Here is an 18,322-nt window from a genome sequence, read left to right as displayed (position 1 = left end):
CCCCTGGTTGGGAATCACTGCGTTAGAGGACCACAGCCCGAGTCAGTTGTAACGTCAAAACAACAGATGGACTACATGGGAACATGTGAAATAAATTATACCTCATTGAAAAAAATATAGAAAATGACTAAAAAATGTAGCTAACGGCTGTTTAGCTAGCTAATGTTATACCATGAAAATTTAAAATGAAGGAACGTTTGAAATACAGTACATTAAGTCACTAATATTTAGATATAAATCTCAATAAATCACTTTACAACAAACTAAACACGACTAAAATGTCCACAGACTCAGTTACAACAGCAACGGGAACATAAAACACATTAAAACCGTTTGTACTCACATAAATGAAGTTAATAATCGTTTTTTATCCATAGATTTTAACGGAGTTTGTTGCCGTTGAACATAGACAGAAGTGTTGGGGTCCACCAGGCAGGTTTGCAGGGGCTCAACAGGATGAAAACCTAATGCAAACACAGAGCTTCAAGTTTTAAAACATTTAAAATGCATATATTTAGATCCTGACTCTTGATTCAGTGGCAGTAAAGTTAATATGCTAGTTGGAGGTATGGTTTTAATGAGTTTAATCTTTATTTTTGAAGACCAAAGGGAAGGAAAGTTTATTCATAAAGCACATTTCAACAGCAACAAGATCATTCAAAATGTTTCACATTAAATTTAAGCATCAAGAGAAAATGCTTAATATAAGACATTTAAAGTTAAAGATCCTCCTCACCACCTACAAAGCCCTAAACAACCTTGCCCCTTCATACCTGACAGATCTCCTCCATCGCCCCATTCACCCCCACCGAACACGCTCCTCTGACGCCAACACCCTCACCACCCTCACCACCATCACCAGGACCAAATACCGCACCATAGGGGACAGAGCTTTTGCCATTGCTGCCCCTACCGTCTTGAACTCCATCCCCCTGGCCATCCGAAACTCCGACTCACTGCCGTCTTTCAAAAGTCAACTCAAAACCCACCTCTTCAACATCACTTACAACACCTGATAAATCATTTTCCACCCTCTGTCTTCTTATCTCTTTCCTATCCACTGTATTGTTGTTTTTGAATATTTGTATGTGTTTGTATGTATGTATGTATGTACTGTATGTATTGTACATTTGTATTCTTTTTCACTGTGTTTTTTTGTAAAGCGTCTTTGTGTATTCTGAAAAGCGCTATATAAAATTGATGCATTATTATTATTATTATTATTATTAAATAAATATATTGAAATCCTGAAAAAACAAACCTGTAAAATATGATTGCCTTGAGATTTGACCCTCTAAGTTAGAAAAATTCCTTTATTTTCTTTATATTTATAATTTTTGTTGATGTCTTCTTACAGTGTGCAGTTTGAATATATGTACTCAAACTACCTCCAGTACTTCAATCAGGTGTGTTAGCATTTCTTTATGCAATATAATATAAAAATACTTTTCTCAGTGTAATGGTGCAATTTTAAATGAGTCTGTCTGTATTGTGTATATAAAGCGTTAATGCTTTTAAAAAATTGCTTTAATTATTTTATTCTTTATATTTCTTGTTAATATTGCTTGTTTACAATGTCTTGTTATTTTAGTGATGCTTCTTTCTATTATTGCTGCTGTTTTTTCTCTCCTTGTTAAAATATCCTAGTTGGATTGTTGTTTTAATTGTGTTTAATCTTTATATTTTGACCGAAGGCAAGTAAAGTTTATTCATATAGCACATTTCAGCAACAAGATCATTCAAAATGCTTCACATTAAACAATCAAAACATCAAAAGAAAAACCAATAAATAGCCAGAAGAATCAAAATAAGAGCATGTTAAAATAGAATAAAACATGTATAATGATGTGAATCAAATCTAGTAAAAATGCTGCTTACATAGATGCATCATCAATAATAATAATAATGTAATAATATCTTTAGAATATATATATTTAAAAAAATCTTTATTACGAGTACTTTTACTTTTGATACTTTCAGCGCATTTTGATGCTTTTGTACTTTTACTTAAGTAAGTTTTGAAAGCAGGACGTTTGTCTATCAGTGTGTATTAGTAATTTTACTGCAGTAATCTGAATACTTCTTTCACCTCTGGAAATCCCATGATGCCAATCTGGCATAATGTCAATACATTTGTCAGTGACATGTTGTCTGACTCAGAGTGAAATGTTGAAGTCTGAGATTCCTCTCGGATCCACTTTAGAGCACCTCTCTCCCACTTTGTCGTCTCTACTTTCCCTTTCTATCGTCTCGGGCTGGTGACAGACGACGGAGCATCAGGTGAGTTTCAGCTCAGGTAAAAAAAACAAAAAAACAATAACGTAGAAAAAGTAGATAAAATAAGTGATTATTGATCAGAACGGACCTCAGTACTGCAATGAAAATGGAATGAATCGATCAGATTTATAGATTATTATCACGTTCATTTAGAAGCTGTTTATTCTGTCAATTCTGTTCACTAACACATGAAACTGACTGACATAAATACGCGATCAGTTTAATTAGAAAATCTATGAAATCAAGCCGTGTCTTTAGGCAACTCCGACAAACGCTGTGAAAAGATTTTCGAAGTCTCAGGTTGTTTTGCAGTCTCTCCTTCCTCGTGTTTTAGTTGGGTGTGTAGCCAACTGAAACATGAGGAAGGAGAGTTTAATTATTATACTTGAGTTTGACGTTTAGTTTATTATATTTCGAAGTGAATGTCGATGAAGCAGCTGTGCAGCTAAAGGCAGTTAAGCTTTCTTTATTCAGAAAGAAGCATTTTAACACACAGTCAGCTTCAGATTTATGACTTCTGATAAATGCGCAGGTGAGTTACTGCGGTCCAGTGAGCAGTCATTCGCTTATCCGTAGTCAAACCAGCCGCTCCTTTATGATGTAGTGCGCCCGTATTGTAATAGGCCTATTTATGGTAAATTCACTGAAATTGCTCAGACCGAGCTGACATGAAGGATAAACACTAAACTGTTTCCATTCACAAATTTCACTTCAATACATTCTAGAGGACCTCATGTATCTTCTCGCAAATTTACAGAACGTTTCACTGTGGAAATTCATAATAAAATGCCCTTAGATATCTACTGTACAGTAAATATCCATTGGTATTTTATTCTGAATTTGCACAGTGAAACGTTCTGTAAATTTGCAAGAAGATACATGAGGTCCTCTAGAATGTATCAGACATGGAATTATTGAGTGGAAACAGTTTTATTTTTATTAGTTTTTAATATAATGTAATATTTTACTGTACTGTCTATATATACTGTCTATAATATATATATATTTTATATAAAAAAAGTCCACAGTGAACACTTCTGTGAATATCATCCAATAATCTTATTTCATTATGGAATTTGGGCCTGGTTGTGTAACACTTTATTCTGAAAACTGAAAACTGCACGTTGACACAACAAAACCATATCAATTTCAATTTGATTATTAGCCTACATGTGGTATGTCTACGTAAGGTTAATACTCCATCTCCTCTCTGCAGGTTTTATACTGAAATAAGTGATAAAGAATGACAGTAAAGTGTTTATCCTTCATGTCAGCTCGCTCTGAATTTACCATAAATATGACAATACGGGCGCACAACATTATGTAGAGACGGCTGGTTTGACTACTGAGAAGCGAATGACGGCTCCCTGGACCGCAGTGGTGACTTCAGGTGTCAACAAACAATACGCAAGAAAAAACATGCTTTTAAATATTTTTCTTTTTGTCATTAAGTATACTACAGGTATATTTCAGTGTTTAACAAGAGGCAACTATCTAAAATGATATAAGGATTTGTTTAGACTATTACACTTTTATACACTTCAAGTCTCCAGCTTAGATTCCAGGCTAAACTGGAAAAACCAGCAATGCAGTGACACACCCATGATTAGTGGAGGGAGAAGTATTCAGATTACTTTAGTGAAAGTACTCATTATGCAGAATGGACCCACTCAGATTGTTTTATATAATCCAAATATATTATTGATGCATTTATGTAAGCAGCATTTACATTTTGTGAAGGTAGGGCTCATTTAACTCGGCCTACTTCATATATGAGGTTTAATGGGGCTAATAATCATTTTTAAATGAATCATGTTTCTTTAATGTTAAATCTCGACGTCTAAAGCTGTCAGCTAAATGTAGTGGAGTAGAAGTATAAAGTTACTCAAGTAAAGTACAGGTACCTCAAAATTCTACTGAAGTACAGTAGTTGAGTAAATGTACTTATTTACCACTACCCATGATCAGCAGAGACCGTTCCATGGATGAACACATACTCACCAAAGTAAATGTTGGACCCATTTTTTGTTTTCTGATCAGTGGTGGAATTGACTTAGACTTTGTGGGGAAAAATCTTAACTTGTAAGGAATTCAAATAATAAGATGTCAAATAATTCTAGTGAAGTAAAAAAAAGTGCAATATTTTTCTCTGAGATGCAGAGCAGAAGAAGAAAGTAGCACAGAATCTAAATGCTCAAGCAAAGTAGAAGTAGCTCAAAGTTATACTTGAGTAAATGTACTTAGTTACATTCCAGCAGTGGTTGTGAAGGTAACCGACACATTTCAGCTTGCACTTTAAAAAACATTTTCATGTTTCTTTGACTTGTTTTTTTCACCCATTGGACCTCAATGCAGCAGGTTGTCTGCAGCATTTGGATTATTATCTGATGTTTCCAGCTGAATGACATCATGGCGGCCGCAGAAACCGGTGAGTTCACTCAGACTTCATCAGTCTTCTCTGACCGTCAGATAAAAGCATGTTGCCCTCAGATCTTAAATCAGATTTCTGAGCCCCGGAGTAAACTCAGCTGACTGGTCGGTCTCCTTTTCATGCTGAACGGACTGCATCTGTATAGTGCTATTGTAGTCATTGCAACTTGGGGTACAGTTCCTGTAGACTACCATGGCCAGGGATCGAATCATCGACCCTCCGACGGTGGGCCTCCACTCTACCATCTGAGACACTGTTAATCTAACAAAACATTAATGAGGACCACTATAAACTGCAACTCACAGACTGAACTGACAGCAATCAGCTGAGTCCTTGATTTAGCTCGAACTTATTTATCATCCTTTAGCTAGTTTGACAGTTTCTTCTCCTTATACTTAAAATAATCATGTTTTCTGTTGAGCTTTAGGGACAATGGATTGCTATTTACTGTAGTTTAGTGTTAGCAAGCTGATGTTAGCAAGCTGTTAGCTATGTGTTAGCAAGCTGATGTTATCTATGTGTTTGCAAGCTGATGTTAGCAAGCTGTTAGCTATGTGTTAGCAAGCTGATGTTATCTATGTGTTAGCAAGCTGTTAGCTATGTGTTAGCAAGCTGATGTTATCTATGTGTTAGCAAGCTGATGTTAGCAAGCTGTTAGCTATGTGTTAGCAAGCTGATGTTATCTATGTGTTAGCAAGCTGATGTTAGCAAGCTGTTAGCTATGTGTTAGCAAGCTGATGTTATCTATGTGTTAGCAAGCTGATGTTAGCAAGCTGTTAGCTATTTGTTAGCAAGTTGATGTTAGCTATGTGTTAGCAAGCTGTTAGCTATGTGTTAGCAAGCTGATGTTAGCAAGCTGTTAGCTATTTGTTAGCAAGTTGATTTTAGCTATGTGTTAGCAAGCTGTTAGCTATGTGTTCGCGAGCTGATGTTAGCTATGTGTTAGCAAGCTGCTAGCTATGTGTTAGCGAGCTGATGTTAGCAAGCTGATGTTAGCTATGTGTTAGCAAGCTGATGTTAGCTATGTGTTAGCAAGCTGATGTTAGCTATGTGTTATCAAGCTGATGGTATCTATGTGTTAGCAAGCTGTTAGCTATGCGTTAGCAAGCTTTTAGCTATGTGTAAGCAAGCTGATGTTATCTATGTGTTAGCAAGCTGATGTTAGCAAGCTGTTAGCTATGTGTTAGCGAGCGGATGTTAGCAAGCTGATGTTAGCTATGTGTTAGCAAGCTGATGGTATCTATGTGTTAGCAAGCTGTTAGATATGTGTTAGCAAGCTGATGTTAGCTATGTGTTAGCAAGCTGATGGTATCTATGTGTTAGCAAGCTGTTAGCTATGTGCTAGCAAGCTGATGTTATCTATGCGTTAGCAAGCTGATGTTAGCAAGCTGATGTTAGCTATGTGTTAGCAAGCTGTTAGCTATGTGTTAGCAAGCTGATGGTATCTATGTGTTAGCAAGCTGTTAGCTATGTGTTAGCAAGCTGATGTTAGCTATGTGTTAGCAAGCTGATGGTATCTATGTGTTAGCAAGCTGTTAGCTATGTGTTAGCAAGCTTTTAGCTATGTGTTAGCAAGCTGATGTTATCTGTGTGTTAGCAAGCTGTTAGCTATGTGTTAGCGAGCTGATGTTAGCAAGCTGATGTTAGCTATGTGTTAGCAAGCTGATGGTATCTATGTGTTAGCAAGCTGTTAGATATGTGTTAGCAAGCTGATGTTAGCTATGTGTTAGCAAGCTGATGGTATCTATGTGTTAGCAAGCTGTTAGCTATGTGTTAGCAAGCTTTTAGCTATGTATTAGCAAGCTTTTAGCTATGTGTTAGCAAGCTGATGTTATCTATGTGTTAGCAAACTGATGTTAGCAAGCTGATGTTAGCTATGTGTTAGCAAGCTGTTAGCTATGCGTTAGCAAGCTGTTGTTAGCAAGCTGATGTTAGCTATGTGTTAGCAAGCTGATATTAGCAAGCTGATGTTAGCAAGCTGATGTTAGCTATGCGTTAGCAAGCTGATGTAAGCAAGCTGATGTTAGCTATGTCTTAGCAAGCTGATGTGAGCAAGCTGATGTTAGCAAGCTGATGGTATCTTTTTGTTAGTAAGCTGTTAGCTATGTGTTAGTAAGCTGATAGCTATGTATTAGCAAAGCTGATGTTAGCAAGCTGATGTTAGCTATGTGTTAGCAAGCTGTTAGCTATGTGTTAGCAAGCTGATGTTAGCAAGGTGATGTTATCTATGTGTTAGCAAGCTGATGTTAGCAAGCTGATGTTAGCTATGTGTTAGCAAGCTGATGGTATCTCTGTGTTAGCAGGCTAATTTTAGCTATGTGTTAGCAAGCTGATGGTATTTATGTGTTAGCAAGCTGATGTTAAATATACTGAGTTTCAGGATTTATTTGCTGATGTCTGTATATGTCGGCATCCACTATATCCTCTTAAAAGTTAAATATTTTGGTCCATGGTCGTTAGATTTTAAAAACTTAGTTCTGGGTTATTTACCCTGTCGGTAGTAAACATGTTGTTCATGCGGTAAAACAGTCTAGCCACTTTCTTATGGTCAGGAGAAAAGAGGGGTCTTCAACATTACCACCGTACATACTGTAACTTCCAACAAAGGGACATTAGAATGGTACTATATTTACGCCTGGTCCACACAACAGCTATCTAGCTGAACTACTGCAGCTCAGACTGGAGCGGTGTCCACACGGACGGTGTTTCTGCTGCTGGGCTGCTGTGTCGCTGCCGGCACTCTACAATCCGTCATTTTTTCACAATCAAAAGAGGGTACTCTACTAATTTCCTTGAGCTGTGCAATTGACTAAATTTCCCACAAAACGGTCCTGCAAATACTTCGTAATAAAAGCATTGGGGTAACAAATTAAGGGATTCTGCCCACAGAAACCCACTGGGCTTTTAATTTGAAAGATAAACAGTAAAGTTGAGCTAACATTGTTTTAATACCTGTGACCCTATCCTACATATACAGGCACAGAAGCACAGAAACTGCAGTGAAAGGTGTACTCTTGCTGGTATGACGACTGGTATATGACTGTAAAATTGCACACATAACACGAAAAAAAAAGACCATGGACCTCCGGATGTGGCGTGGCTGTCACGCAGCCAAGCAAAATAAAATCTCTGTATGGTTTCTGGGGACTGAATCTGGCTTTTAATTGTGCATATATGACGAAAGAGATTCAATAATTTCTGCTCACTATCACAGGCAGTGACACTGAGTGGAGAAGAGACAGGTAAAGTGAAGATATATAAGTATGTAAATGGGATTGGTAGCAAATTACACAATCTTATGGCTGAGCTAGCCGAGAGCATATTCCGGTAAAACTGGTCTGTGATGTGTTGTTTTGTGGCCACGGTGCATATTTTGTGGAGTCAAGTTTTAAAAAATAGCATTCAAATATTACTTTAGTTGTCAGCAATCGGTCGTATGGTAATTTTAACATGGGGGTCAATGGGGGATTGACTCGCTTTTGGAGCCAGCCTCAAGGGGCTAATCGTGAACCTGCAGTTTTTGGTACTTCTGGCTGAGTTCAGTTTTCAAAGCTATTGGAGCTACAGTCACAAGATTGTTAATTTCCTTATTTAAAATCTACAAAATATGGTGGTGTCATCTGCAAACCCAACGACATAGTTCTTTCCTGCATCATTGTCCAATATAAATGAGTAAATCCATGAATAAATTATATGTATTTTTGTCTTTATAATCAAAACAGGTGATTTGCAACCCCTGGAGCGCAGAAACAGCTACAATTTCCTGCCACCCGTCAGTAAGTTAAATTATATCAGATGTACAATAAGTTTGTAAGGTTTTGAAATCAACCAATTTTTTTTTTACGTGTTTTCAATTTGGAGATCTACATTGAAGGGATTTTCTGATGTAATGTTTTCTTTTCAGTGTCTGAGCTGAGAGTTGTTCTGCTGGGGAACAGCTGGTCTGAGAGGAGTTCAGTGGGGAACTTACTGAAAGAGACTGGTTTCAACATTGAGGAAGAACTAGATCGCTGTCTTACAGTCAGAGGACCGTTGGGGAAGAAAGAAATGGTTCTCATCAACACTCCAGATCTGCTCCATCCCAACATCTCTGAACACAAACTGACAGACCATGTAGAAAACTGTGTGAGACTCTGTGATCCTGGACCTCATGTGTTCCTGCTGGTTCTACAGACTGAAGACTTCACTGAGGAACAAAAACTGAGACTCTGCAGAGTCCTTCAACTCTTTGGTGATCAATCATTTGATCATTCATTGGTTCTGATATCGACACCTCAAGAACAGAGTCCGGGTTTCATGGAAAATTCTATGCAACATCCCCCCTTAAAAGATATAATCAGAATGTGTCAATACAGGTTTTTGTGGCAGAAGAACCTTGAACGCCCAGAGCTGTTAACACGCTTGGGTCAAATTGTAAAAGAGAACAATGGAAAGCATGTGAGTTGTTGTGACGTTATCATGAGACCAAAGTCTGAACACATGAAACCAGCTCTAAACGTGGTTCTGTGTGGGAGGAGAGGAGCAGGGAAGACCTCAGCAGCCAAGGCCATTTTAGGTCAGACAGAGCTTCATTCAGTCTCCAGCTCAGAGTGTGTTAAACATCAGGGAGAGGTGTGTGGACGTTGGGTTTCCCTGGTGGAGCTGCCTGCATTGAATGGAAAACCTCAGGAGGAAGTGATGGAGGAATCAATCAGGTGTATCTCCCTCTGTGATCCTGAGGGCGTCCATGCCTTCATCCTGGTCCTTCCTGTGGGTCCCCTCACTGATGAAGACAAGGGAGAGTTTGAGACCATCCAGAACACTTTCAGCTCTCGAGTCAATGACTTCACCATGATTCTGTTCACTGTGGAGTCAGATCCTACAGCTCCAGATGTTGTTAACATTATAAAGAAAGATAATGGCATCCAGGAGCTCCGTCAGAGCTGTGGAGGAAGACAGTTTGTCCTCAACATCAGGGACCAGCAGCAGATCCCAGAGCTGTTGGATGCTGTAGAAAAGATGAGAGTTGAAGGATCCAGATGCTTCACAATGAAGATGTTCACCAAGGCTCAAGTGGAGAAGGTTACAAGACTTAGAGCCGAACTGCAGGATGTGAAACAGAGTGTAATAGGAGGAGATGATCAACATCAGAGCAGCGAGCCTCTCAGGATAGTGCTGATTGGAAAGACTGGCAATGGTAAGAGTGCGACTGGAAACACCATTTTGGGCAAAGAACACTTTCAATCTAAGGTCAGCATCAGTTCAGTCACCAAGTTTTGCGAGAAAGCAACTGGAGAGATTGATGGGCGGCCTGTAGCTGTGGTCGACACTCCCGGCTTGTTCGACACAAATCTATCCAATGATGACGTTCAACAGGAGCTGGTGAAATGCATCAGCATGTTGTCTCCTGGACCTCATGTGTTCCTACTGGTGCTGCGGATTGATCGCTTCACACAAGAGGAAAAAGACTCTGTGGAACTGATCAAGAAATGCTTCGGCAAGAATTCAGGAGATTTTATCATCATTATATTCACCAGAGGAGATAACCTGAAGAATCAAACATTTGAGAGTTACATAAAAGAAGACCATATAGGCTATTTGACAAAACTGATACATGACTGTGGAGAAAGATATCAGGTCTTCAATAACAACAATCAGACAGACCGCACACAAGTCAGGGAACTGATGAAGATGTCCTACAAGATGCTGAAGGAAAATGGCGACAGCTTCTACACCTCAGAGATGTTTCAAGAGGCCGAGGAAGCCATACAGAAGGAGGTGGACAGGATCCTGAAGGAGAAAGAAGAAGAAATGCAGAAACAGAAGGAGGAGCTGCAAAGGAAACATGAGGAGGAAATGGAAGCAGTGAAGAGAAGAATGGAACAACAAAGGTCAGAAATTGAACAAGAGAGAGCCAGACAACTTAAAGAAATGGAGAATAACATCAACAAGGAGCGTGAGGAGAGAAAGAAAGAACTGGAAAAGAGAAAAGAAGAAAAAAGAGACAAGCAAAGCCAGGAAGAACTTCAACAACAAGAGTGGGAGCAAAAACTTGCAGCTCTGGAAAAAAAAATAAAGTCAGAATCAAAGGAGAAGGAAACCATTGATAGAGAGTTGGAGCAGAGCAAAGAAGAGCTTAGAAAGCAACGAGAGGACTGGGAAAAGAAACAAAAAGAATGGTGGGACAAACGAAATCAAGAAGATGATCAGAAACGACAGGAGGAGAAAAGAAGAATAACAAAGCTACAAGAAGAATACGAGCAGGAAAGAGACAAACATGAAAAGAAAAGAAAAGAAGAAGATCGAATCAGAAGGGAACAGGAGGAGAAGGAGAGAAAAGATCTGGAGGAAAACTATAAGAAGAAACTGGAGGAAATGAAGAAGAAATATGAAGAGGAGGCCAGAAAACAAGCTGAAGAGTTCAACGAGTTCAGAAGGAAATACACCAAGGACTTTGAAGCTTTGGTCGAAAAGCACATGGAAGAAATCCAGGAATTGAAGCAAAAGCATGTGAGACAAATTCAGGAGAAAGAAGGGTGGCATGACAAAGAGTATAATCTGTTAAAAGACCTGTCAAGTCACAAAGAAAAAGCACTGAAAGACGAAACAGAGGAGTTAAAGAAAAAGCATGAACGAGAAATAAAAGAACTGGAACAGAAATACAAAGAAAAATGTGTCATTCTGTGATCTTCACACCAACTCGCTATCAACATAATGTAATTATTTGAACACCATCATCAACACTGGGCAGTTATTACCCAACAATGTGAACTAAGGTCACTGAGATCTTGACCAAACCTGGCGTTAAAATGTGTCCTGGGTGATCCAATCACAAATGGGCAGATCTTAGTTTGTAGGTTCCCATCTGACATTAGAATGCGTCTCCACATATATCTTGAGTGACCATGTGATCGATTCTGACTTACCCAGTGTAAATGCAAAAAAACACGGAGTAAACAGAGGTTGATGCAAGGTAACGTGATAGGAATGTCAGTGGTAAGACCCTACATATCCATGAATTCCGTTGCATTTTATGGACCTTAAACTTATATGGTGTTGTCAACCGCCGATCCCTGCAGACGTTCGTGCTACTGACACCGCCGGATTTGCCGGGAAGCAGCCTGCACAGACCTTTAGAGAGCCAGGGAGTGCAATGACAGATCTCTGTGGTGAACCAGAACAAAAAATACTGAGCGCACAACAGACAAGATTCACTCTCAGTGGTTTCCTTGATATGAGAAATACAGCAGCAGCAGGCAGCAATGCAACTCCCATGCCCATAAAGCACAAGTCTGCCTGTCTATTTCTATGAATAGCAGGGTGACCATCCTAATCCCAGCAGGACTTCAGTTGCTTAGGTGGTCCTTAATGTGCCCCACATCATCTGAGTAATCAGATCTTAAAGGCCCTGTTCAGAACTGGTATTAACATGTCCTGGTTGACCCGATCACAAGTGGACACTTCACAGTACAACCAAGACCACCTCCAAATGTGGTTTGAGTGATGAGTTCACATCCGTACTTAAAGCTGTCCCCTTGTGATCGAATAAACCAGGACATGTTAATACCAGTTCACTTTCATCTCAAGACTAACTATCCACTCAGTCTTCACTCAGAGAACCAAGTTATGTTGTAACCTTTGTTCTTTATCGTCTCAAGACTATCTCTCCAGCTCTGTAATGGAGTGGAGAGATAGTATCTTCACTCAGAGAAGCAAGGTTACAACGTAACCGTACGGTCTGAACAGGGCTGTTGAGATCGGATCACTCAGACCATATTCAGAGGTGGTCTGGCCCACATTTGACCACATTCTTTTAGCATGTTGAATCCGAATGTGTCCTTGGCCGAATTAAGGACAGCCTACTCAACTGACATCCTCTGTGTATGCAGAGGAATACTTTTTCTGGCTTTGACCGTGGTGTCTGAAAATTTCAGGAAGACCACAGAGATATATTATGCAAAAGAAACAGAAATAGGCCCAGTCTGTATTGGCTCGATTTCTTCAGTGGCTTGGTGTGGCTGTTTTTGTATTATTTTAATAATTTTTTCAGTATTCTGAAAGTAAGTCATTTTGTCTGCGTCACTGATAAACAGCGACCTTATATGTTTAGGTTGATAATCCATACATACTTAATGACTTATCCGAACATAGAGACAGACAAGACAACCATTCACGCCCCTATAGGTAATTTACAGTCACCAATCAAACCTGAGCTGCATGTCTTTGAAATGTGGGATGGAGCCCGAGGACCCGGAGAGAACCCATGGGTAGAACATGCAAACATGACCCTCCTGAGGCAAACATGTTAACCACTAGTTTCAAAATATGTACTTTAATTCACACTTGCGATCGCATCACCCAAGACATTGCCAGGTCTGAATAGGGCCCTAAGAAAATGTTAAAATACATTTATTCTAGTATTTTTATATGAATATGTTTTAAAAACTAGTCACATTTTGTTGTTCCTATGTATGTATGGTTTCTGGAGAGCCACAAATATTGTTTTTATTGTTTTCAAAGGTATCTCATTGTGGCTAACTAGCAGTAGTTTCATCCTTTTTCAGAGGTTACAGTAAGACGGAGCAAAAGAGGAAATTATTTGAAGGCATATAAAGAGCAATAAGGTCCGTTTAGGGAGGACAAGTTGATGGGTCACAAACCCACCGGAGACCCGCATGGAACTGAATGTTGGTTTTGTTACGTGGTTACGTAATGTTGTAACGTTCTGTGACATCATGTAACGTAATGATCGTCTTCTATTAAAGCTAACCAAGTCGTATTGTTGCCTTTCACAAAGTTAAAAATGTAACAAGCTTTTTGTTAAACAGCTACTTTGCCAATGTTGAACCAGTCTTGTGTTACCCCAGTGTGGGAAGTTTGTTTAGATGAACAGTGTTTTATTCCCAGAGAGAGGGTTTTGGGGGATGGCTTTCAAGGCAGCATATATTGTTTTTCCAACCCATTTGAGAAACAATCACGCCAACTTCAATGTGATTGAATTATTGGCTTATACTCATCACTGTAAACTAAGATAGTAATTTAACTTTTCTGTTTTTTTCTCCTTTTACAACATTTCGTCCCCTGGTGTGGTTGATTGTAATTGCAGACTCATTTTGTAAACACAAGTGGCCTGTTGCCACTGTCATCAGCATTTATAAATAAAAAAAACATGGTGTGTTCAGTTACATATACTGTAAATGTTTTAAATGAAGAGTTAAAAGAATAGTAGTTAATAGAAAATATCTTTTTATATATTTCTTTGTTGAATGAAATGCTGGAAATAATAACATTAAGTTTTTTCATTTCATTAGTAATCAGAAGCAGATTAGTTGATTATACATTATCTTAAAGTACTTGTGTATAATTCTCCTTCCTGTGACCATCATTTACATAATTATTTTTTACCATGATGAAGAGTTGTGTTGATCAATATATATATTTTTGTACTGTTTTACTACTTCACTACCAAGGTCAGTTTAGTAGCGGTTCTGGAGCTTTGAAAGATGTTATTGAGTGTTTTTTTGTTGTTGTTTTAAAAAAAAATCTTATTTCACACTCTTTTACACTACTTAAATATCCAGTTCTGTCTCATGTAAAGCTCTTCAAAGCTTTGGTTTTTACAAATAAACTTGCTGTTACACAGTTGGGATGTTGTGTGAAATATTTCAACAACTATTGGATGTTTTGTGATGAAATGTTGATCACTCATGTTCCCTAAGGATGAAGTGGAATACATTTGGTGATCCATTACACTAAAAATGACTAGTTTAAGTCCCAAACTGCAGTATATTTGTAAATGTGATATCTATATAACAGTAAGACTGTGACTTCTGCCAGGAGAGGGCACTAGAGAAGTGCTGTGGATCTGTAAACTCTGTTAATGTTGCAGCTCATTTTATTCACTTCATATGCAGATAGGTTCATTATTAATAATGTATACTCTGTAATAATTTATCAGAAATCAGAAATTTCAAAAGCCGTAGACTCTAAAAGTACATTAACACAGACAGAATCAGTGAAAAAATGAAAAATGAAAAAGCCCCAAATGTCCTGAACCATGCAAAAAAGTTAGCAACATCAACAGCCAAAATTGTAGAAAAAATAGAATAAAAAATCCCCAAACATTACTAGAAATGCACAAGAGTTAATACATTTAAGAACCAAAACAATATACAAATTAAAAATCCTAAAACATTAACAGTAAAATTATAGAAAAATTACAACACAATGCATGATTTTCTGCTTTAATGGGATCCAAAATTGTTGTTTTAACGTGTTAAAATGGGCCTTTTTTGTCCTTAAGAGTGTCTGAGTGTCTGGATTTAAGATACACAGTTTATCATAGACTTATTATAGGAGCTCAGGCTACACTTAAAGCACTGAAGCGGCCAAAATTATAGAAAAACGTAAAATAAATATGCTCTAAAATGTCCCAAAGGATGCATAAGAGTTAATGACATTACCAGCTAAAATTATAGAAAAATTAAAATTAAAAAAGCCCAAAATGTCGCAAAAGATGCACAAGAGTTAAGAATATTAACAGTCAAAATCATAGAAACATCTAAAATATAATCCCAAAATGTCCAAAAGGATGCACAAAAGTTAAGAACATTAAATGCATGATTAAAACACAATGCATGATTTTCTGCTTTAATGGGATCCAAAATTGTGGGTTTAATGTGTTTAAAAGGGACGTTTGTGTCCTTAAGAGTTTCAAGAGCCAAAATTATAGAAAAATGTAAAATTAAAAAGCTCAAAATGACCCAAAGGAGGCACAAGAGTTAACAACATTACCACATCCAAAATTATAGAAAAAATAAAACACAATCCATGATTTTCTGCTTTAATGGGATCCAAAATTGTGGTCTTAATGTGTTAAAATGGGACTTTTTCGCCCTTAAGAGTTTCGGAACATTAACAGCCAAAATGATAGAAAAATGTAAAATAAAAAAGCCCAAATGTCCCTAAGGATGCAGAACATTTAAAAGCGTTTTACTTGGAGTAATTTTTACAAACACACAAGCTGTAGATTTGTGAATGAGTTGTTTCTTCTTCTAGTTTCAGCTCATTTGTGTGTAAAAGACAAAACCTGCTGTGAATCTGTCAGTCAACAGGTCCTCCTGCACTGTCAGACTGATGCTGCTCTGCATCACCACAACACAGAGCTGAGGTGGGTCATTATCTCCGCTGCATGTCTCAAGTCTCTGCACGCTCAAATAGAAGAAGAAGCAGTTTAACTCTTTGCAGGCGGAGGAAGTTCCTCCTGAGCTCACACCTTTTTTGGTCAGGTTGGCAGACTGGCTGACACTCCTCAGGCTGCTGCAACAGGCCCGAACCAGCCGGAGAATGTGGACAATGTGTGTGCTGCCTGGCTGCAGGGCGCTGATCTCAGGTCAGAGCTGCAGCCGCACGACAGGCTGCAAACTGCTGCAACAACTGGAGCCAGTGAGGAGGACAAGGACTCTTCTTCTGCATCAACAGTTTGGTGTAAGACGCAAAACTACAGAAACATAAACGTAAAGTTCAAAAATAATACTTTTTTATTTCATTTTTCACTTTTTTGTAAGTGGTGTTTTTAAAAGGTGCTATATAAATAAATTATTATTATTATTATTAGATATTGATGAGGATACATACACAATTTATTAAAGAAATTTAATTACTTTTATTTGACTTATTTACTTATTTATTTATTTATTTAATTATTATTATTAATTCATAAACCTATCTTTTAAATGTATTTATTTCTTTTTATTATTTTTATGTAATGCCACATTATTATTATTATTACATATTGATCAGGAGACATAAAGAATTCATTAAAGACAGAGAATTAATGCTTTTAACAAATTATTTATTTAATTTATATTCTTATTAATTCATTTTTCAATTTTGTTTATTAATTTATTTTGTTATGGGTATTTATGAGGGGGTTTTTATTACCACAGTTATTATTTTTATTGTTATCTTGATTATGATTTATTTTATTTTAATTTTATATTTATTTATTTATGGGGAAGTTGGGAAATTGCTGCCATATTGCAACAATGTATTTTTATTCTTGTTTTCATTTTATTATAAATATATATATATAATATATATATTGGATATATATATATATTATATATATATATACATACACACACACATATATTTATTTATTATCTATTTATTTATATTTATTAGTGAATAGTTGGTAAACAGTGGAAAGTCCCATTAAACCTTAATAAAAAATTAATTATATATCATCCTGTCATTAAGTGTCCATAATCCATTCTGACCCTGATTTTGGTTACCCCTGCAGAAGCCTCTTGACTTGGACAACAAAGTGGATATAATAATAATAATAATAATAATAATAATAATAATAATAATAATAATAATATTTTATTTATAATGTGCTTTACATTAAAGGAAATCTCAAAGTGTTTAAATTGATCAAACTTTACTTTAATAAATGCTTTGCATTTAATGCATCATTTTTATCATCTCATTGTTTATTTTGCATGTTAAATCGGAGCCTGGAGAGCCTCGTACCGGCGTTCTTCAGGTAAATGTTGAGTAAAGCTGAAGTGCAGCAGCAGACAAGACACATTCAGCCCATATAAGGAGAGCAGCAGCACCAAGTCAAAACATTCAAAACAACAGTGAAGAACTATTTCCTCCACAGTGTTACATTATTCTTTACTATTTTAACTTCATGTTCTTTGATAGAGTTTAAAGGTTCAGAATTTCCTCATTTTAACCCCACATCTGCAGAACTTCTGCACCTTTCGGGGACATGTGTCACAATCTGCAGAGTTCAGCAGAGAACCGAACTCTGCAGCTGAAAGTAAGTCCTTACAAGGACACGATGGAGAGCAGCAGGAGGGGGCGGGGTCACACCTGTGAGGACGCAGGCCACGCCCCCTGAATCCTGCGTTACGTTTGGTCGACTTAGAGGTTTAAAAAGAAAAAATATTTCAAGGTTCTGCTATGCAAAAAAAAAGGACATTGTTGTGTGTTTAGTGCTGTGATTTAAGGTGGAGACGTGTCTCTGCAGGTTCAGGGTGTGGACACAATAACAGGAACACCTCCGCAATGTAAAGACACCAAAACAGCTGCAAAGCAAGAGCAGTTTCTCTGTTAGAGTTAATAAAACTGTAAATATATAGCACACAACTTAACTAAAAGGAATGATTGATAAGAAGTGAGCAGTAAAAGAGGATAAACTTTAAAGAAAAGAAGAGAAAAAGAAGAGATAGGAGGAGAAGTGAGGAAATACAGCAGAAACTGAGGCAAAAATTAGAGAATAAAAGAGAAAAAAACAACCGGCTCACTAAAATAAATATGAACATTATAACAGGTAATGTTAAAGTTTGATCCCTCTCATCCAATAAACACATAAACCTGCCACCAAAACTGCTGCAAAGCATGATGAGTTTCTCTGTTAGAGTTAATAACACTGTAAACATATAGCACACAACTAAACTAAAAGGAATGATTGATAAGAAGGTCGTAGGTTCAGCAGGTAAAGAAGAAAAAAGTGAAAAGAAAAGAAGAGTTAGGTGAAAAAAAAGTACAATAGTGAGAAAATAAAGGCGGAAGAACAACCGGCTCGCCAGAATAAATGTCAACATTATAACAGCAAACGTT

General features: G+C 37.4%; 1 protein-coding gene across 1 annotated transcript; it reads left to right on the top strand.

Moving 5' to 3' along the window:
- The first annotated feature begins 695 nt into the window (after nucleotides 1-695).
- LOC131974927 (GTPase IMAP family member 8-like) lies at nucleotides 696-17,600 on the top strand. The gene is made up of 4 exons (XM_059337434.1): nucleotides 696-972; nucleotides 8,613-11,197; nucleotides 15,976-16,079; nucleotides 17,447-17,600. The coding sequence occupies exons 1-4, from the start codon at nucleotides 696-698 to the stop codon at nucleotides 17,598-17,600; spliced, it is 3,120 nt and encodes a 1,039-aa protein (XP_059193417.1).
- Nucleotides 17,601-18,322: the final 722 nt, after the last annotated feature.

The sequence above is a fragment of the Centropristis striata genome, chromosome 7, assembly GCF_030273125.1.
Source record: "Centropristis striata isolate RG_2023a ecotype Rhode Island chromosome 7, C.striata_1.0, whole genome shotgun sequence".
Taxonomy (NCBI): domain Eukaryota; kingdom Metazoa; phylum Chordata; class Actinopteri; order Perciformes; family Serranidae; genus Centropristis; species Centropristis striata.
Note: the sequence above shows the minus strand (reverse complement) of the source record. Positions and strands in the feature narration are given on the sequence as shown.

What these genes read in the sequence shown, in the direction of transcription:
- LOC131974927 (XM_059337434.1), top strand. Translation starts at nt 696, where the DNA reads ATGCTTAATATAAGACATTTAAAGTTAAAGATCCTCCTCACCACCTAC. An exon ending in CTCACTGCCGTCTTTCAAAA is followed by an intron (nt 973 to 8,612) that starts GTCAACTCAAAA and finishes TTTTCTTTTCAG; the next exon opens with TGTCTGAGCTGAGAGTTGTT. An exon ending in CTGCAGGGCGCTGATCTCAG is followed by an intron (nt 16,080 to 17,446) that starts GTCAGAGCTGCA and finishes CCACATCTGCAG; the next exon opens with AACTTCTGCACCTTTCGGGG.